Source organism: Mus caroli, unplaced genomic scaffold (genome assembly GCF_978045245.1).
Source record: "Mus caroli unplaced genomic scaffold, Mus_caroli_1 scaffold_16, whole genome shotgun sequence".
In the NCBI taxonomy this organism is placed as follows: Eukaryota; Metazoa; Chordata; class Mammalia; order Rodentia; family Muridae; genus Mus; species Mus caroli.
Genome location: NW_028227271.1, coordinates 37,631,790 through 37,648,980, shown reverse-complemented (window position 1 = coordinate 37,648,980; position 17,191 = coordinate 37,631,790). Strand labels below are relative to the sequence as shown.

General features: G+C 41.4%; 1 protein-coding gene across 3 annotated transcripts in view; it reads right to left on the bottom strand.

The window, feature by feature from the left end:
• Positions 1-17,191, bottom strand: part of Dnaaf11 (dynein axonemal assembly factor 11) — a 114,399-nt gene that overhangs the window by 57,508 nt on the left and 39,700 nt on the right. For all 3 annotated transcript variants that reach the window (XM_021183663.2, XM_085831627.1, XM_085831628.1), the window contains exons 5-8: positions 16,022-16,245; positions 11,514-11,705; positions 8,313-8,390; positions 3,436-3,501 (exon numbers count right to left, since the gene is read on the bottom strand). In XM_021183663.2, the coding sequence (XP_021039322.1) occupies positions 3,436-3,501; positions 8,313-8,390; positions 11,514-11,705; positions 16,022-16,245 (560 nt within the window). The remainder of the gene's footprint in view (positions 1-3,435; positions 3,502-8,312; positions 8,391-11,513; positions 11,706-16,021; positions 16,246-17,191) is intronic.

The following is a 17,191-nucleotide window of genomic DNA, read 5'->3' as shown; positions in this document are numbered from 1 at the left end:
TTTTTTTAATTTTTAATATTTTTATTACATATTTTCCTCAGTTACATTTCCAATGCTATCCCAAAAGTCCCCCATAGCGCCCCCCACTTCCCTACCCACCCATTCCCATTCTTTTGGCCCTGGCATTCCCCTATATTGGGGCATATAAAGTTTGCAAGTCCAATGGGCCTCTCTTTCCAGTGATGGCCGACTAGGCCATCTTTCGATACATATGCAGCTAGAGACAAGAGCTCCGGGGTTCTGGTTCGTACATCATGTTGTTCCGACAATAGGGTTGCAGATCCCTTTAGCTCCTTGGGTACTTTCTCTAGCTTCTCCATTGGGAGCCCTGTGATACATCCAATAGCTGACTGTGAACATCCACTCCTGTGTTTGCTAGGCCCCGGCATCGTCTCACAAGAGACAGCTATATTTGGGTCCTTTCAGCAAAATCTTGCTAGTGTATGCAATGGTGTCAGCGTTTAGAAGCTGCTTATGGGATGGATCCCTGGATACGGCAGTCTCTAAATGGTCCATCCTTTCATCACAGCTACGAACTTTGTCTCTGTAACTCTTTCCCTGGGTGTTTTGTTCCCAATTCTAAGAAGGGGCACAGTGTCCACACTTTGGTCTTCATTCTTCTTGAGTTTCATGCGTTTAGTAAATTGTATCTTATATCTTGGGTATCCTAAGTTTTGGGCTAATATCCACTTATCAGTGAATACATATTGTGTGAGTTCTTTTGTGATTGTGTTACTTCACTCAAGATGATGCCCTCCAGGTCCATCCATTTGGCTAGGAATTTCATAAATTCATTCTTTTTAATAGCTGAGTAGTACTCCATTGTGTAAATGTACCATAATTTCTGTATCCATTCCTCTGTTGAGGGACATCTGGGTTCTTTCCAGCTTCTGGCTATTATAAATAGGGCTGCTATGAACATAGTGGAGCATGTGTCCTTTTTACCGGTTGGGACATCTTCTGGATATATGCCCAGGAGAGGTATTGCTGGATCCTCCGGTAGTACTATGTCCAATTTTTCTGAGGAACCACCAGACTGATTTCCAGAGTGGTTGTACAAGCTTGCAATCCCACCAACAATGGAGGAGTGTTCCTCTTTCTCCACATCCTCGCCAGCATCTGCTGTCACCTGAATTTTTGATCTTAGCCATTCTGACTGGTGTGAGGTGGAATCTCAGGGTTGTTTTGATTTGCATTTCCCTGATTATTAAGGATGTTGATCATTTTTTCAGGTGCTTCTCTGCCATTCGGTATTCCTCAGGTGAGAATTCTTTGTTCAGTTCTGAGCCCCATTTTTTAATGGGGTTATTTGATTTTCTGGAGTCCACCTTCTTGAGTTCTTTATATATATTACAGTGCATTTTATGTTATGTGTATTTTTGCCACATTTATAAAAGCAAAGTTGGAAGAAGACCTGGACAATTCTGTTCTGGCTTCATCAGTTACTGTTTATGTTGAGAGAAGTCACTCTCTGAAAACATGCCTTCTCTTAGATCATTATAGAAAAAAAACTGTCTCGCTCACCTTCCATGGCTACTGTAAAATGGAATGTAACCAAGAGCATGTAAGAAGTCATTAACAACACACTGGCTTTTACTGGAGCATGCCTGGATATGTCCATGGACTTCATTATTGCTATTCCTTCACTCATTCATTCACTGCATCTGTGGTCCTCCTCCTAGGCATGTGCTACTATTTGAGGTCCTGGAGAGGTACGGCCCAATGAATGTTGACATCAGAATTTTAAGACACAAGGAAATGTAGACTTTATCAGAAAGCAAGTGAAGGACAAGGAGTGGTAGAAGTTCTGGGGAAAGGCAGGCTCTGTCCTTCTCAAAAAGTGGGCAGGTCCTCTCTTATAAGATGACATCTCGGCCTAGCAAACACAGAAGTGGATGATCACAGTCAGCTATTGGATGGAGCTAGAGAAATTACCCAAGGAGCTAAAGGGAACTGCAACCCTATAGGTGGAACAACATGATGAACTAACCAGTACCCCGGAGCTCTTGTCTCTAGCTGCATATGTATCAAAAGATGGCCTAGTCGGCCATCACTGCAAAGAGAGGCCCACTGGACTTGCAAACTTTATATGCCCCAGTACAGGGGAACCCCAGGGCCAAGAAGGGGGAGTGGGTGGGTAGGGAATTGGGGGGTGGGGTGGGTATGGGAGACTTTTGGGATAGCATTGAAAATGTAAATGAGGAAAATACCTAATAAAAATAAATAAATAAATAAGGCTGCTATGAAAAAAAAAAAAAGATGACATCTCATCAGAGGCTGAAGGACAGAGATATTAACCATGACAATGACATAGGCACAGGGAAGTGAGTACAAATGAAATGAGGCACACAATGATCAGAAGTCATTGGGCCAGTGGGTCAAATCTAACACTATCAAGCAATGAAATGGAGTGACCTGGACACCTTCAGATTCGTGTTATAGGAAGGGTAGGTGATAATACAGGCAGAGTGTTGAGGCTTAAAACCCAGCACCTTTAGAGCGAGTAATAATGCTCTGCCATCACTAGGAGGGGCAAACATGTCACTTTGCTACTGTGGTCATGCCTGTCTGCTGGAATAAAGTACAACTGAAAACCACCAGTCATAATGTGGGGATCTTGGAGCAGAGGACATCTTGTGATCATGGGCTCTAAGATGGAATGAGGCAGAGAAGGCTCACCACCCAAGGCTCATTTTTTTTATTAGGTATTTCTTTATTTACATTTCAAATGTTATCCCCTTTCCTGGTTTCCCCTCCAAAACTCCCTAGCCCTCTCCCCTCCCCCTGCTTACCAACCCATCCACTCCTACTTCCTGGCCCTGGCAGTCCCCTACACTGAGGCTTAAACCAAGGCTCATTCTTCTGTCATAGTGTTTTGTAAAACAAAGAGGTCCATCAGAGTAACAGCCTAGAAGCAAAGGGAGCCTGGGGTGTGCATATCAGAAAGCAGTATAGCTCTGAGAATCATTTTAACCCTGTCTGTAGGGTTTGAGTTTTCATAGCCATGGGGCTCTGTCTGGGGTAATTGATTCCCCCCTCCCCTTTCATCTTTGTGTGTTTAACTTTACAGTGACGGATGCAGAGATGGCTCAGTGGCTAAGAATGCTTGTTGATTTTGCAAGAGGAGCTGAGTTCAAGTTTCAAGCACAAAGGCTCGTGACTGCCTGAGACTCCAGCTCCAGAGACTCCAGTGCCCTCTTTTGGCCGTCTGTGGGCCCCAGGCTTGTTCATGGTATATATACATCCATGCAGGCAAGCATTTATACATAAAAAAGTAAAAAAAAAAAATCTGTTTTAAAAATTACGGTGAGCATTTGAACTCTTGGAAACAGCGAACCAAGTTCCATCTCTGTGTTACAGAACTCAGGGGGTTGCTATTTAGAAAGAGATCTGATGGGAAGGCCATGAGATGAATATATAATAAAAATGCTTTACCTATAGACAGCCAGGTCCAGGATGATCTGATTGTGTTTCTCATCATCTTTCAAAGAGAAATCAAGTCTAAAAAGGATGCATTTGGGGATATGGGCCAGGCGGGGGGGGGGGGGGGGAGAAAGGTGGCTTTAGTATATTGGTTATATGAAGATATCACATAATATCATATAATTATCATATAATCAAAATAAAAGACAACAAGTATATAAAAATCCTCAATGAGAAACTTATTTTCACTTATCAGACAGTAAGACATCTATGCTGATTAAATTTTTTTAAAAAGAAGCCCAGAAAGTCTATGGATAAATGTACTTTTACTGACTTTAGTGACATGTAAGGCTTTGGTGCAGAGACGGAGACACCTGGTGGCTGAAGTGCTCTCTCGCATTTCAGTTGCCTCTGCTAGAACCCAGCATGGAGTTCTTTCTGGGGACACACATGCTGCCTCTGTGTGCTGTGCTTCCAAAGTCCTACTCCTCAACTCCCAGCATCCTTCCTTCCTTTTTTTGCTTGCCACATTTTCCCCCATCTCCTTTCTTATTGCCATCCTTCCCAAAGTGGGAAAAGCTGAGATACAGCTAGCAGTTTATGAAGTCTATTTTATAGAGAAGCAGAGGTTCTCAGAAAAGGACATGCTCGGAGAAAAGTCAAAGAAATCTAGATAGGTAAGAGCCAAAGCCCCTGACCCTTCAGCTATATCCCCTGGCTGAGCCCTAAATGTAACTGCCTTGATGCCAGCATATTCCATAGAATTACTTTGTCAGTTTCATTTTAAACAACTAGCTTATCAAACTGTAATCTGTATAATCTAACAATTAAACAATTGTTTGGGAAATACAAACTAACCTTTACATTTGGCTATTCACCACAAGTCTACTGCAGCAGGGACTCTTGTTGTTCCAAACAATCTAACCATATAGGGTTCTATGGGGTCTCAAACAAGCCATGCACGCCTTATCTCTTGGGAGCCTTCTATGTATTATCCTCTCTGCACTGATTGTTTATCCCACAATTCTATAGTCTGCCAATCTGAACTCTCCTTCTATGTTACTTAAAACTAACTTTAGAGGTTTGTTCTGGGTCAAAGATCACCAGTTAGGTTCCTACTTTATCTCTAGTAATAGAATCCCATGAAGTCGGTGGTTATACCAAATAAAAACAGCATTTCTCATCCTCCCTTGCACCAAGGTTGGGAGATAAAGGAATGTGTTGTAGGCACTTTCCAGGAGTTTCTCTTAAAAAAAAAAAAGCAACATTTGTGTCCTTTCTGAACTGACTCCTTTATTCATCTGAGAATAGCAAAGCATGCCAAAAGATGAATCACAGAGACTCTTAGCAAGTCATTGAACTTTCTAGGTAAAAGGCAACATTGACTCACCCTAAGATAGAAGTGGAGGAGTTGATGAATAGTTGGACTCTGGTAATGTTGATATAAAAGCATATGGAGATCACTAATAAAAGCCAGGGAGAGGAGAATCCTGAATCAAGGGATTTGGGTTTTAGTGCCAATGGGTAGATAATTGTTACTGAGATGGAGACAGTGGGAGGTAAGGATGTCTGGGTGGGGGATGGAGAGGAGAATGTAGGGAGCTGGAAAGCAGTTGTTGTTCTTCAATCATGTAGGTCAACAAACTAACGCCACCGAGCTATGAATCTAGAAGCCTTGAACTCAGGGAAGAGGCAGAACTTTGTTCTGAGTAATGTGAACACTGTAGGCAAAGTGAGACTACATGAGATTTGGTATTTGCTTTTGCTACATTTAATTTTTTCATTATTTTCTCCCCCATGTTCGTTCTCTCTCTCTCTCTCTCTCTCTCTCTCTCTCTCTCTCTCTCTCTCTCTCTCTCTCTCTAAAACAAAACAGGGGTAAAAAAGCCATAGTAACAACAGTAAAAGCATGGAGTCTATTTTGTGTTGGTTAACTATTTCTGAGCACAGGGCATGTCCTGGAGTGTGATTGACACATCCAGGGCCACTCCATTGGAGAAAACTGATTTTTCCTCTCCTAGCGGGTATCAACTGCAAATAGCTGCTTGGTTAGGGGTGGAAGACTTTGTACCCACTGTCCTTCTCTGTACTTAGAAAAGTCATAGGATTTAATGAAGTTGTGGCCCAGAAAATACAGGACAAAAACAGGGACAGCTAAGAAACTAAAGCTCATAGCAGAAGATCTATCCAAATATAATAGCAAGAGCCTGCTTTAACAAGCAGGAGACTCTCTGTTCCATCCAAGTTCCCAAGGTAGAATAAGATGACACCTGGGCTATGAATGATCACTGTGCAAATGATTCGACTAAAGGAAGTTTTTGGATAATGCAATATTCAGAAGTGGCTTCAAGATGAAATATGAAGTAAAACGTCAAAGGCTGAGTACTGACAAGCCTGCTAAGAAATTTGGCTGCAGCTTAAGGCAGAGAAGAAGAAGCTGACAGAAACTGGAGAAGTGGGGAGAGGGGGCACGTCTTAGTTTTGTTCTTTAATATTAAAGTTACTAAAATATGCTGGTATGCTAGTGCTGTTGGTCCAGTGAAGTGGCAAGGAATGATGACGAGAGCAGAGGACCCTGGGAAGCTAAGTCTTGGATAGTTAAAGAAGCTGGATAGTGAGCTAGCAAGGGGGCTGAGTTTTGACAGCAGAACCATCACAGCAGGAGAATAATGTCTACCACAGGAAACACAAGATGCCTGGTTGATTTTGTTGTTCCAGTGAATAAAGAAACAAGGTCTTTGGTTAAGTCAATGGGTACTTAAGACAGTGCTGGAGATGAGGAAGAGGAAGAGGTGTGACCTTTGCCTGCAAGTGACTGAGCAAATGTTCACAGTGACAGTACAGGAGAACCACAGGTGACTTGAGACCTGTGGTACCTGCACCTACATCAAGGGCAGTGGGTAAAGGTAGATGCTTTAGTGCACACACACTGAGCAGAGGAGGATGCGCAAGATTAAACAATGCCGGGATCTGTGGCTTGGGGATGGTGGACAGAGGGAAAGATGGGAGTTGAGGAGTCAGCTGAGGATGAGTTTCTGTGAGGGATATAAGATCCAAAGCAGCAAGAGAACCCAGTGTGAGGACAATGAACAGAGCTATAGAGTGAGTGGGTTTCTGTGCGGATGGAGCCTGACTGCTAGAGTGGAGGGAGTTTGAGACACTGGGAATGATGGTCAGTGAGTTGACGAGGTTAAGGCTCAGGACATGGCAGCAAATAGAAGGTTGAAAGGAGAATGATATGGCTGAGCTGAAGGGAGAAAAACAGATCATAGGTCACCAGGACAGAGGATGGGGTTGATGCGGTAGACAAATTGTGGTCTAGGTGTTAGGACCTTACTTGAGCTGAGAGGGCAGGTGGTTAGGAAACTGGGTGGGCTTAAGTAGAAGACTAAAAGGGGGGTGAACATTCTACAAACACTAGTGGATTTTAGGGAGAGGGAGTCAGATAGACACCATGTTGCTGTGGGTTATAATTTTACTAGAAATTAGTGAGGAGTAAGAATGTGGTCAACAGTGGAAGCAGAATCTCTGGTCCTAGTCACTAAATATAGATACAAAGCGTCTATGTAGGGAGTGATGCTGGTGATGGATCTTTAAGCTCCAGAAGATAGAGGTAAATGGTAGAAAGAAACAGGGGGAAAAGAAACTGGGATAGATATAAGGGAATATAAGGGAATGAGGACAGATGACCTGGCACATGAAGAAGGAGGGATGTCCAAGACCTTGAGGGACTAAAGGGCAATGAAGAGTAATTTCCTGTAGAGACTTTTAAGAAAACTGGCTTCAGGGAAGGGGGGGGGGGGGAACGGCGGTTAGCGTGGCAGGAAGAATGGTGCACTCTCTCAGAATACTTATGGCTCTGGGAGTCTCCCTTCCCTGTTGAAGCTGAAGATAAATTGTCTTCCCATTGGGACCTTCAGATGTGGTGAATGTGGCTCCTTCCACGTGCACTGCTGCATATGCTGTACCTGACCTACTGTCTGGAGCTGCATTCCTATGTGGGAAGCTGGAGCCTCAGTTGTGGACATCATTACAACTGGGCCAGTGTGGACAAGTCAGATGCATCAGCTTAACCGCATGACCATACTGCTGACCTAAGGAGCTGATATTCTGTCTGCCAAGCATGCTTTCTGTGAAGATGAGATGTGCCTGGGATGCCTCTAAATTGTCTTTGTTGTGGTAATGACATAGCAAATGAAATGATGGCAATAAATGGACTTTGAGTAATGAAATGAAGCTAATGAGATTTAGCCTATAGGCTTGTTATTTGTATTGAGATTATAAAAGGCACTGTGGGTATGCTTACTAATTCTCAGCTTTCAGACAGACAGACAGACAGGGTAGCTCAGGTATTATGAGACTTAAGGATTTTCCTCTCTCTCTCTCTCTCTCTCTCTCTCTCTCTCTCTCTCTCTTTCTCTCTCTCTCTCCCTCTTTCTCTCTCCCTCTCTCTCTCTCTGAGGTATTTTTAGCAATGCCTTTCCCTAGCTTGTGAATCCTTTCTAGATGTGTTCCAGGGAAAATGTAGATGTGAAGGAAATGTCTCAGTGTTTTTAGCTAGACTGCTTGTGGCAGAGTTTCAAAGAAAATATCATAAACAGGACAATGACGCAGTGACAGTTTTCAGGCATAAAACTGTATATGGTCCAAGATTTCATGGGATGCACGGATAACTAAGATTTCCATATGCCAGGATTGTTTTCTAGAAACCAGGAGAACTGTACACTAGAAATAGAGATGTCTAGCCTTCAATCATGCCTAAAATGACATTATGGTACACTCCTCAAACTCCTTCACAGGGGTCAACATGTTCTAGTCAAACCAAGCCTGTGGCTGAGGCCAGAGCAGTGTGTGCTCCAAGAGCAGTGTCTCTACTTGGCCTCACTTACTTGGCTTCGTTGACATTCAGGACTTTCCCATCTTCTGTAATCAAAGTGCGGGGTGGTTTCACTTTCTTTTTCTTTTCACTTAAGGTTTAGTGAGGGTGATGGGAGAGACCAAGGGGCAGACAAGGGAAATAAAGAGAGGATAAATGTTATTAATACATCTTCATGTTACTTTTAGATACTTAATCACAAATCATAAACATTTTTAGACATTTAATCAGGCATTTGTTACCATACTCACAGCTCATTGAGAGTCTGTCCCCTTAATTCTTTATTCCTTGCTAAAAACTGCACCAAGTTTTACTTGGTTATATTTGTATCTCCAAAGACCAAAACAATTTGCCAGGGAATTTGAATTGGGGAAGTAAACTCCTTTTCATGAAATACTCATGAATATTTAAATGAGTCTATTTTATGCATGGTTTACTCAGATAACTGTCAATTCTCCACGTGTGTATAGAGCTTCTGCGTTGGTTGAAATTACCATTTTTGAAATACAAGTGAAATCTATCCTGTGGAAATAAAAATACTGGTGCATCAGGAATGTGTAAACTGACATTCCTCACAGCATCATTTCCAGTGGCACGTCCAGAACTGCTCAGACTCTCTATCAGTGGAGGACTGATTGGCTCTACTGTGGTATGTAACATTGGAAAGAAGCTCACAGCTGCTAAAAAATGTGTTTTCTCTTTACACACTGATGGAAAAAAATGTTGATGGTGTATCTCGCAAGCAAATATGTACCACTAAAGTTTAGGGTTTTGTGTGTGTGTGTGTGTGTGTGTGTGTGTGTGTGTGTGTGTGTATAGTGCTGTGGGTTAAATCAAGGATGTGCATATGCCAGGAAAGTGCTCGACCACTGAGGCTGGTCCCCGACCACTTTTTTATCAAACTCAAACCATGTTACAGGTTGATTTACTCAGAGGTTAAAAGTGATTTACACAGTTACAGGGAAAGGAGAGAAAGCGTGGAGCAAACCAAGTTTGTTCCTTTTCACCATGATGAATGGTGGCATAGGTGAACTGAGGAAAACAGACTGTGCAGAGCAAAAGGTCAGCACATGGTTTTCTTTACTGCAGATAACATTTGAACATGTGAATAGGCAGATGTGGACACAAGGAAGGATGATGTAACCATAGGTAACCATGTGCCTTGAACTTCTACAGTCTTTAAATAGGGATTGTGTGTTCGTTGACTTTATTGTCTTAATCTTACATTCTTTCCAACGTTAACTGAGCCACCCGATCTGATCAAGCTATTTGAGTGACTTAGGACAGAGAGGGGATCTGGAAACACAGAGCTTCACTATGCTCAGTGTGAACAAGAGTTCACATAGGACAAAAGGCTGGCCTTTGTTACTGTTTTCTCTCAGCTAATAAAATAACTATGTATACAAAGGGGACAGGCTAAAGATCATGACTGACACTCCAAGCAATGCAGCTGTACTTTTAAGGTGTTAGGGGAAAAATCTTCCTCCTGGTTCTAGGCTTAGTATGATATAAATTACTTATTACATAAACATATTATATTGTACACATATATAAACACAAACAATACATACTCAGGAGCAAGAATACATATGTCAGGAATACTGTAAGTCTACAAACACATAGAATTTATATTTCAAAGGGCTCTTAAATCTGTATAGAACCTTCATGTTTGTTGGCTTATCTGCCTTTATCAAAACAAACAAACAAAAAGCCCACTGTGGAGTGCTATGATGGGTGATTTGTTTTGCTTAGCAGAATAGGACCAGTTAGGTTCTCCTTGCAAGCATCACAGAGTGGTGGGGTGTCAGGACATGAACGCTCATTTTCTAATGCTGCTCTTCTGCTCTTCTTAAGGCACTATGTGGCCTGGAACAAGTCACCACATTCTGCATTTCTCTCTCTAATTAGGAAAGAACATTTTATGGAAGCGGTAAAGACTTTGGAAGTTTTTCGATTCAGTTTCTTGCTTTCTATTGATAATCATAGAAAACACACTGTTTTTTATAAATCTCCTTGTCATGTAGACAACCATTTCAGAACTAACTGATGACATTCTCAAGCTCACGAATTCCAAGTATTTTACATCGTAGATTCCAGTCTTGACATGGAATGGAAAGAAATAGAGCCTATTTCTGGAAAGGTGCTGTGGACCAAAAGCATTGCCTAGGGATTCTAGCAATTAGCAAGTAGCGAAATTAAATCTAAGCTCTTAAAGTGGCATTGTCCTGTGAAATGTTCAGGAAAGTTGTACCATGAGAATAAAAAGCTTAGTGAAGCTAATTCTAATTCTTCATTTTGCAGATTAACAAACAGACGAAAAATGTTCATTCATCCCACAAAATAATCTTTCTCTTTGAGTCTTCAGTTGTGCTTCTAACCTAGGTGTAGTGGGTTGGCCTAATGCTGCCTGCACACTAATGCTAAGATGGGGCCCCCAAGACTGGTTATGCCAAAGACAATAGAGTCTGTACTTAAGGCACTGAGTGACCCTGGTCCCAGTCAATTGTGATTGGTGAATGAAGATGCCAACAGCCAATAGCTGGGCAGAAGAGACATAGGTAGGGTTGAAGTTTCACGGGCTTGGGTTGGGAAGGACCAGGAGAAAAAGAAGAAGAGGAGGAGGAAGAGGAAGATGAAGGAAGGAAGGAAGGAAGGAAGGAAGGAAGGAAGTAGTCATGGGATAAGGGTCAAGAGAGTGTGGTCCTAAGTGCTGCCCAATCAGGGTTAAGAGCAGCTCAGATGGAACATAGTAAATAGTAAGTAATAAGGTGGAGTTATTGATAGGGAAATAGATTCTAATAGCTTGAAGGGAGCTGCCCAGCTTTTGTGCTGCTTAGGGCATATGAAAATATAAAGGCCTTATGTATCTTTCATCTGCTAAATCAATGATCAAGGTGGGGTAGAAGCCCCAGCCTGGGAGTTTTACTAATTTCCACTATACCTAGATCATACTATTTCTGGTATGTAAAGTAACTAAAAGGAAACAAAACAAAACTCTGTCTCAAATGTCATAATTCATGGTGTTCTAAACTTCTATTTTTATGTAAATGATGTCAGCCAATAAAATTCAACAAAAAGCTATATTTGGAAAAGGCAAGATTCATACATGATAGTTAATAATGGTTTGGCACAGACAATAAGTATAGCATGTGCAATGGAGAGAATATAGAGTCCACTTGAGATTGATTCACTCAGTTATAGGAAAAATGCATACCTTAACTTATCTTGGGCTTTTCGCTGTTTTTCCATGTGTCTAAGAGTTTCCAGTCTAGATTCAGGCGTGAACAAAGATGGTTTGTTCCAGAATGCCAGATCATCTTCAATGTCATCTGATTCCTTTGTGTTGTGTTGCTCTTCTTGAGTTTCTGGTACCTGGAGGTAGTCTTGGTTCTCTGTGGCAGATGGGCTGGGCAGAGCAAACAGACCCAGAGCATGTAAGCCCAAGAATGAACATAGGAGTTTCATCATTAATGCTTCCTCTTATGTGCCTTATGCTTTCCTATGTTAACTTCATGCCTGTGAATGACAAATGCCATTGGGAGTTCACATGAACTAAGGTGAAGGAAATCATTGCCCCAGAACCAAGGCAGACCCTCAGTTTCTATCCTTAAAATATCACAGTACCCAGTCTGGATGTTCATATGCCTAGTTGATATGGGTTACTTGGGAAGCTTTGATTTCTGATTTCTCATCAGAGTCTATTTGCAGATATAGAGCAGGGTCCATGGGTCCATGTGGTATCTTGCCGGAGGTACTGGTGATCAGCTGAGCATGGAGATCACTGGACCTTTGCAATTTCCCCCATATCCAGCCCTCTCCTATCAGATTCACTCTCTACACTACTCCAATCGAGTTCTGGCTCTAAAAGACGCTTTGATCATTTTACTTCGAGGTTCTTCAATAATTTCTCCCTCTAAATGCTCTTCTGAGACGTGAGCCTTTCCGCAGTATGGCCTCCACTTCATTTTTCATGGTTAACTTCTGATTATGTTACTCTGTATGGTAGCAGCTCTCTGTTCTCTTTTACCCAGTCTTTGTGTATTGTCTGGGAATTAAATGATCTCTCTGTGTAATTGAATGCGTGTTTTATGAACTATTCAGCATTTTTTTCCCAGCATGGATTTAAGAAACTTACTGAGCCAGATTCCTGGGCAAGACAGACCATGAGGTCATTTTCAGGGCATAGTTCTGTTCTAGTAGAGAGGAGATGATATCAGTGAACAATAAGGACTGAGGAAGCATCTCTCTCTTATCACTCCCTAGAATACACATTCAGTGTAAACGTATCTGAAGCTAAGTATATTAAATAATAACTCAGTATACATCACATCATTGTATATCTGGATATCATTACCAAAAAAACACTTATTTAGTTGATCTTTAAGAAGAATGTTATTTTTATACAAGCTTCTATTGGACAAAACGTAGGAAAAAGTTCTGCTTGTTTTTTAACATGTTACAAACTGGATATTTCAATGAATAAAATCATGAAAATAACTGAAAAAAAAGACTTTTCCCTACACCTAAAGTTCTTTATGGTACAGAAACATCAGCCTGTGGGGGATCAGTAATATTTTACAATATTCTGCTGGATTTCCGCCAGAATAATTAGCTCCAGCCTTACATAAATTTTCCCTATAAAGTTGGCTTGCTTTCACTTTTTACAATCTAAAATCTAAAATGGTTCAAAACCTCTACCTATGAAAAACCGCATACAACTGTTCTGCTAAATGAACACAGCAATAAATGACTTAGTGGAATACAGCAATATTCATGGATGAGCACATTGCTCACCCAACTTCAGAGACTTCTTCTTGCAGCAGATGGTAATTAATACTGGGACCCAGAACTGGACAATATGCAGAGAGCAGAAACTTTGGAGCACTCAGCTGTAAATGTAATGTCTTATCAGGCTCCTCCCCTAAAGGCTAAGGGAGATACGTGGAGGAGGAAGAGACAGAAAGATCCAGAGGAATGAATGACCTCAAGGAAACAGTGTCTTCCATTCATGAGAAAACTGAATTCATAACAACTATGACAGCAGGCACAATACCTGCATAGGTTCAAGCTAGACAAATTCCAACACTAAAACTGGGTGGACACAAAGTTCCACCCCTAACTAAGAAGCTATTTGCAACTGGTAGCTGCTGGAGAGGAGATACCAGTTTGTTTGTTTTTTCCCCAATAGAGTGTCAATGAATAAAACAATGCAAATCATTGAAAGGAGTTATTTGCTCTAGAGCTAAAGTATGTCAACCACACTCCAGGGTGGGCCCCATGACTAGAAGTAGTTGGTCGACACAAATCAGATTCCATGGTGTGATGGAGTACAGTATGGGGTGTGTGTGTAAGTGTGTGTGAGTGTGTGTGTGTGAATGTGTGTGAGTGTGTTTTTAAGTCTGTGTGTGTGAGTATGTGAGTGTGTGTTTAAGTCTGTGTGTGTGTGAGTGTGTGTATAAGTGTGTGTGAATGTGTGTATGAGTGTGTGTGAATGTGTGTATAAGTGTGTGTGTGTAATGTGTGTGTAGGAGTGTGTGCGAGTGTGTGTATGAATGTTTGTGTAAGTGTGTATGTGTATGTAAGTGTGTGTGTTTGAGAGAGAGCGAGTGAGCAAGAGAACTGTTTTTGCTCTTGCTTTTTAAGAAAGAGAGAAAGAGATTATGAAGTGGATGAGTAGGGAGAGGGGAAGATATGGGAGTAGCTGGAGAAAAGGAAGGACAATCATCAAAATACATTAAATGATAATTTTCAATAAATAAAAATATAAAAAAAGATTTTAGAAAATAAAAAGCCAAGTAACTTAAGGCTTCAAAATCAGATTGAATCTAAATGTGCGTAGCTGGTGATGAGCTCCGTGAACAGAATGAACAGAATCTCCTCTTAATCACTGCTTTAAGTTCATTCTCTTTCTCCCCTCCCCCACTCATCAGCAGAACCCACAATGACATAGACACTGCTCAAGAATAGTTAATTTCATCTAAGACTCAAGTCCAGGCCTTAAAAGGTCCAAAGTTTAAACAAAACTCAAGACTTATATCTAAGCAGAAGCCCCTTATTCCCTGTCCAAATTCCAATCTGTCCTGGTCCATCTCACAGTTGGGTTTTACTTGGGAGACATGCGCAGTCTACTCTCACTCCCCTGCCTCGTCTGCATTTTTTTTTTAAACCTCTGTGCCCATCATTATGCCTGGTTGGATTATCCAGCCTTATGTTTGGCCTGAGAGAACAAGTAGAAGTAGGTGAGCATCAGCCACGTAACCACTGCTCCCGTAACCTCGCTGGTGCCGCCTTTCTCTCCAGACAATGAGTTCTCCAACTAAATTGCTCCCTACTGGGGTGGTCAGCGTGCTTGGCCGATCCTTCTGGGACAACTCCTGAGCTTCTGACATTGCTGATGATTCGGGTCACAGTCTCTTTTGAGGCCACTCTCTTGAGTAGGATCCCTTTACAACATCTCAAGCCTGGTTCCTCCTAACATCAACACTTGACCTGTGAGATGGTCAGATTGTCACCATGTGGAATGCTGGCAGTACCTCCCTCATGATCCCTGGCCTCGAGCTGCTGCGACTCACTAATGCATCTTTTCCACTCTTCATGAAGCTGAGAGGGAAGAGGTTCATCTGTATCCTATGAATCTCAATGGTGGTTTTTGATTTTTTTTTCCTGAAACCTTGAGGGACGGGGCTGCTTCCTTTCCTCCCCAGCTAAGTCAATGACTCAATAATAGCTCAGGAATACCCTAGCCTACATTACTGACAGAGCTTGAGTCCAGATTCACAGATATAATGTCATGAAAGATTTCACAAGTTAGACAAAAAGTACAACAGTAAGTTTTAGTACATTAAGATATTTATAGGCAGATGTCCCTAGATAGCCCTGGCTGGCCTGGATTCACAGAGACTTGCTGCCTCTGCTTCCTAAATGCTGGTGCCACCATTCCTGGACATAGTAAGATATATGCACACTTCAGGGCAGCAGACACCACTGAGGGTAAGGAGGGGAACAAGGGTATTCTGTAGGCTTCTAGCATTTTCCTGACAGTTTATTATTTCTAAAAGATTTACTGCAAGCATACAAATGACTGTCGCTTCTTCTCTCTCGGTGGTGGAACAATAGCTTCTTGCTTAGTTGTTTATAAAGCACTTCTATCCATCTGAAATATTTTATAATTATTGTTTTCTCAATCATAAATATATTATGTAAATATTTGAAACTTTATATAGAATCAAATCAAGTGACTATAGTTGTGATTCACTTAAAATAAATACCATGAAAAATTCAGATTCATAAAGGATCAATTAGAAGGTTATTAATCACATTTTAAAATGTATTCACTATGTAACTCACAAAATAGAATGTTTCAGGGTGCAATCAGAATTATTCATTTTATTATTGGGTGATTTGCATTTAACTTTTCTAAACTATTCCTGCCTTTGAAATCAAGGTACACCTGTTAATTCATCTTTCCGTACATGTTTAGAGAGACTTCTCTAGGGATAATTTCAGATGCAAATGCCAGTTGCTGGTTAGGAAATGCAGTTTTTCTAAGGGAAAAAAAAGTCCTTCTAGAATCGTCATTATGCGATATTCATATCGTTCCCAGCCAAGCTTACTGTGATGTCATGTTCTGGAATATAACTGATGCTGTGAACAACTTGGGGAGAAAATACTGCAGGTGTCTTAATGGGAGTTAACAAGAATGCAAACCACTGATGGACGCACCAAGCAGTGTGGATGTCTGTGTACCAATGCCCATCAAAGCCTGGGCTGCTCTTCTTGTCTTCACTTTCATTTTCTTCCTCGAGTTTCCTCTGAGCTTCCTCTTTCTCTTTGGCTCGTCTAAGGCAGTAAGCTTTCTCCTGCTCTCTGATTTGCTGCTCAACTGATGCGTAGTTCTGCAATGCCTGGATCCTTTCAGAACGCTCTATTTCTTTGCCATCCAACCACTTAAACAAAAAGTAGCAGATAATACAATTATTCACTTCAGCTGAGCAAGGTGATTCATGCCTATAACATTAGCACTCAGGTGGCTGAGGCAGGAGAATTTCTGGGACTATAGGGCCACATTATGTCAACTTTCAAAGAAGGAAAACAGAAGGGGAAGAAATAAAGAAAGAAGGAAGGATCAGACCCATGATAATTTTGATTGATATATTTTAAAATTAGAAATAATAATGCCATAGCAACAAAGAATCAAAGTAATTAATGGGAAATCAGAAATACTGGTATAAATCAATGTTTATTTCATACAAGCCTTATAGTTTACAAAGCACCCTTACTGGAAATAAGTAGGTCTTCTGTCAAAATAATTAATGAAAAGCTCTCAAAATATTTCTATTAATTTTATAACTGCTCACTATATTAAGCTGTTGGGGCTTAAATCAAATCACAGCTCCTGAAACAATAGTATTCTCTGAGCCTCGTCATGGAAAGGGCCTTTACACAAAGAGCCCCAACTCAAGTCAGCTCCTGCGCCACCCTTGGCTATATTAGCAAAGTGTTCATTGTTATAGACAGTGTTTACATGATAGTTATATACCTTTTCCAAATTAAAATGTAAATAGAGGGTGAGAAGATGGCTCAATCAATCAAGTCCTTCCTGCACAAGCATGAGGACTGTGTTCTACCCTTTGTATCCATGTAAACAGCCAGGTGTGGTGGTACACATGTATCACGCCAGCACAGTGGAGCTGGAGACAGGGAGCTCTATGGCCGGCCAGCTAACTGGTGAGAACCAGGTCCCTGTGACAAACCCTGTATTAAAATAAACAATAGGGTTCTGGATCCCTCAGAGACTACTCTGCACAGGTGAGAGTGTGGACTACAGAAGCTAACAGCTTCTGGGACAGGCAGAAGCCACACAGCTTCCAAGGCAGACCCAGTTTCAGGCTC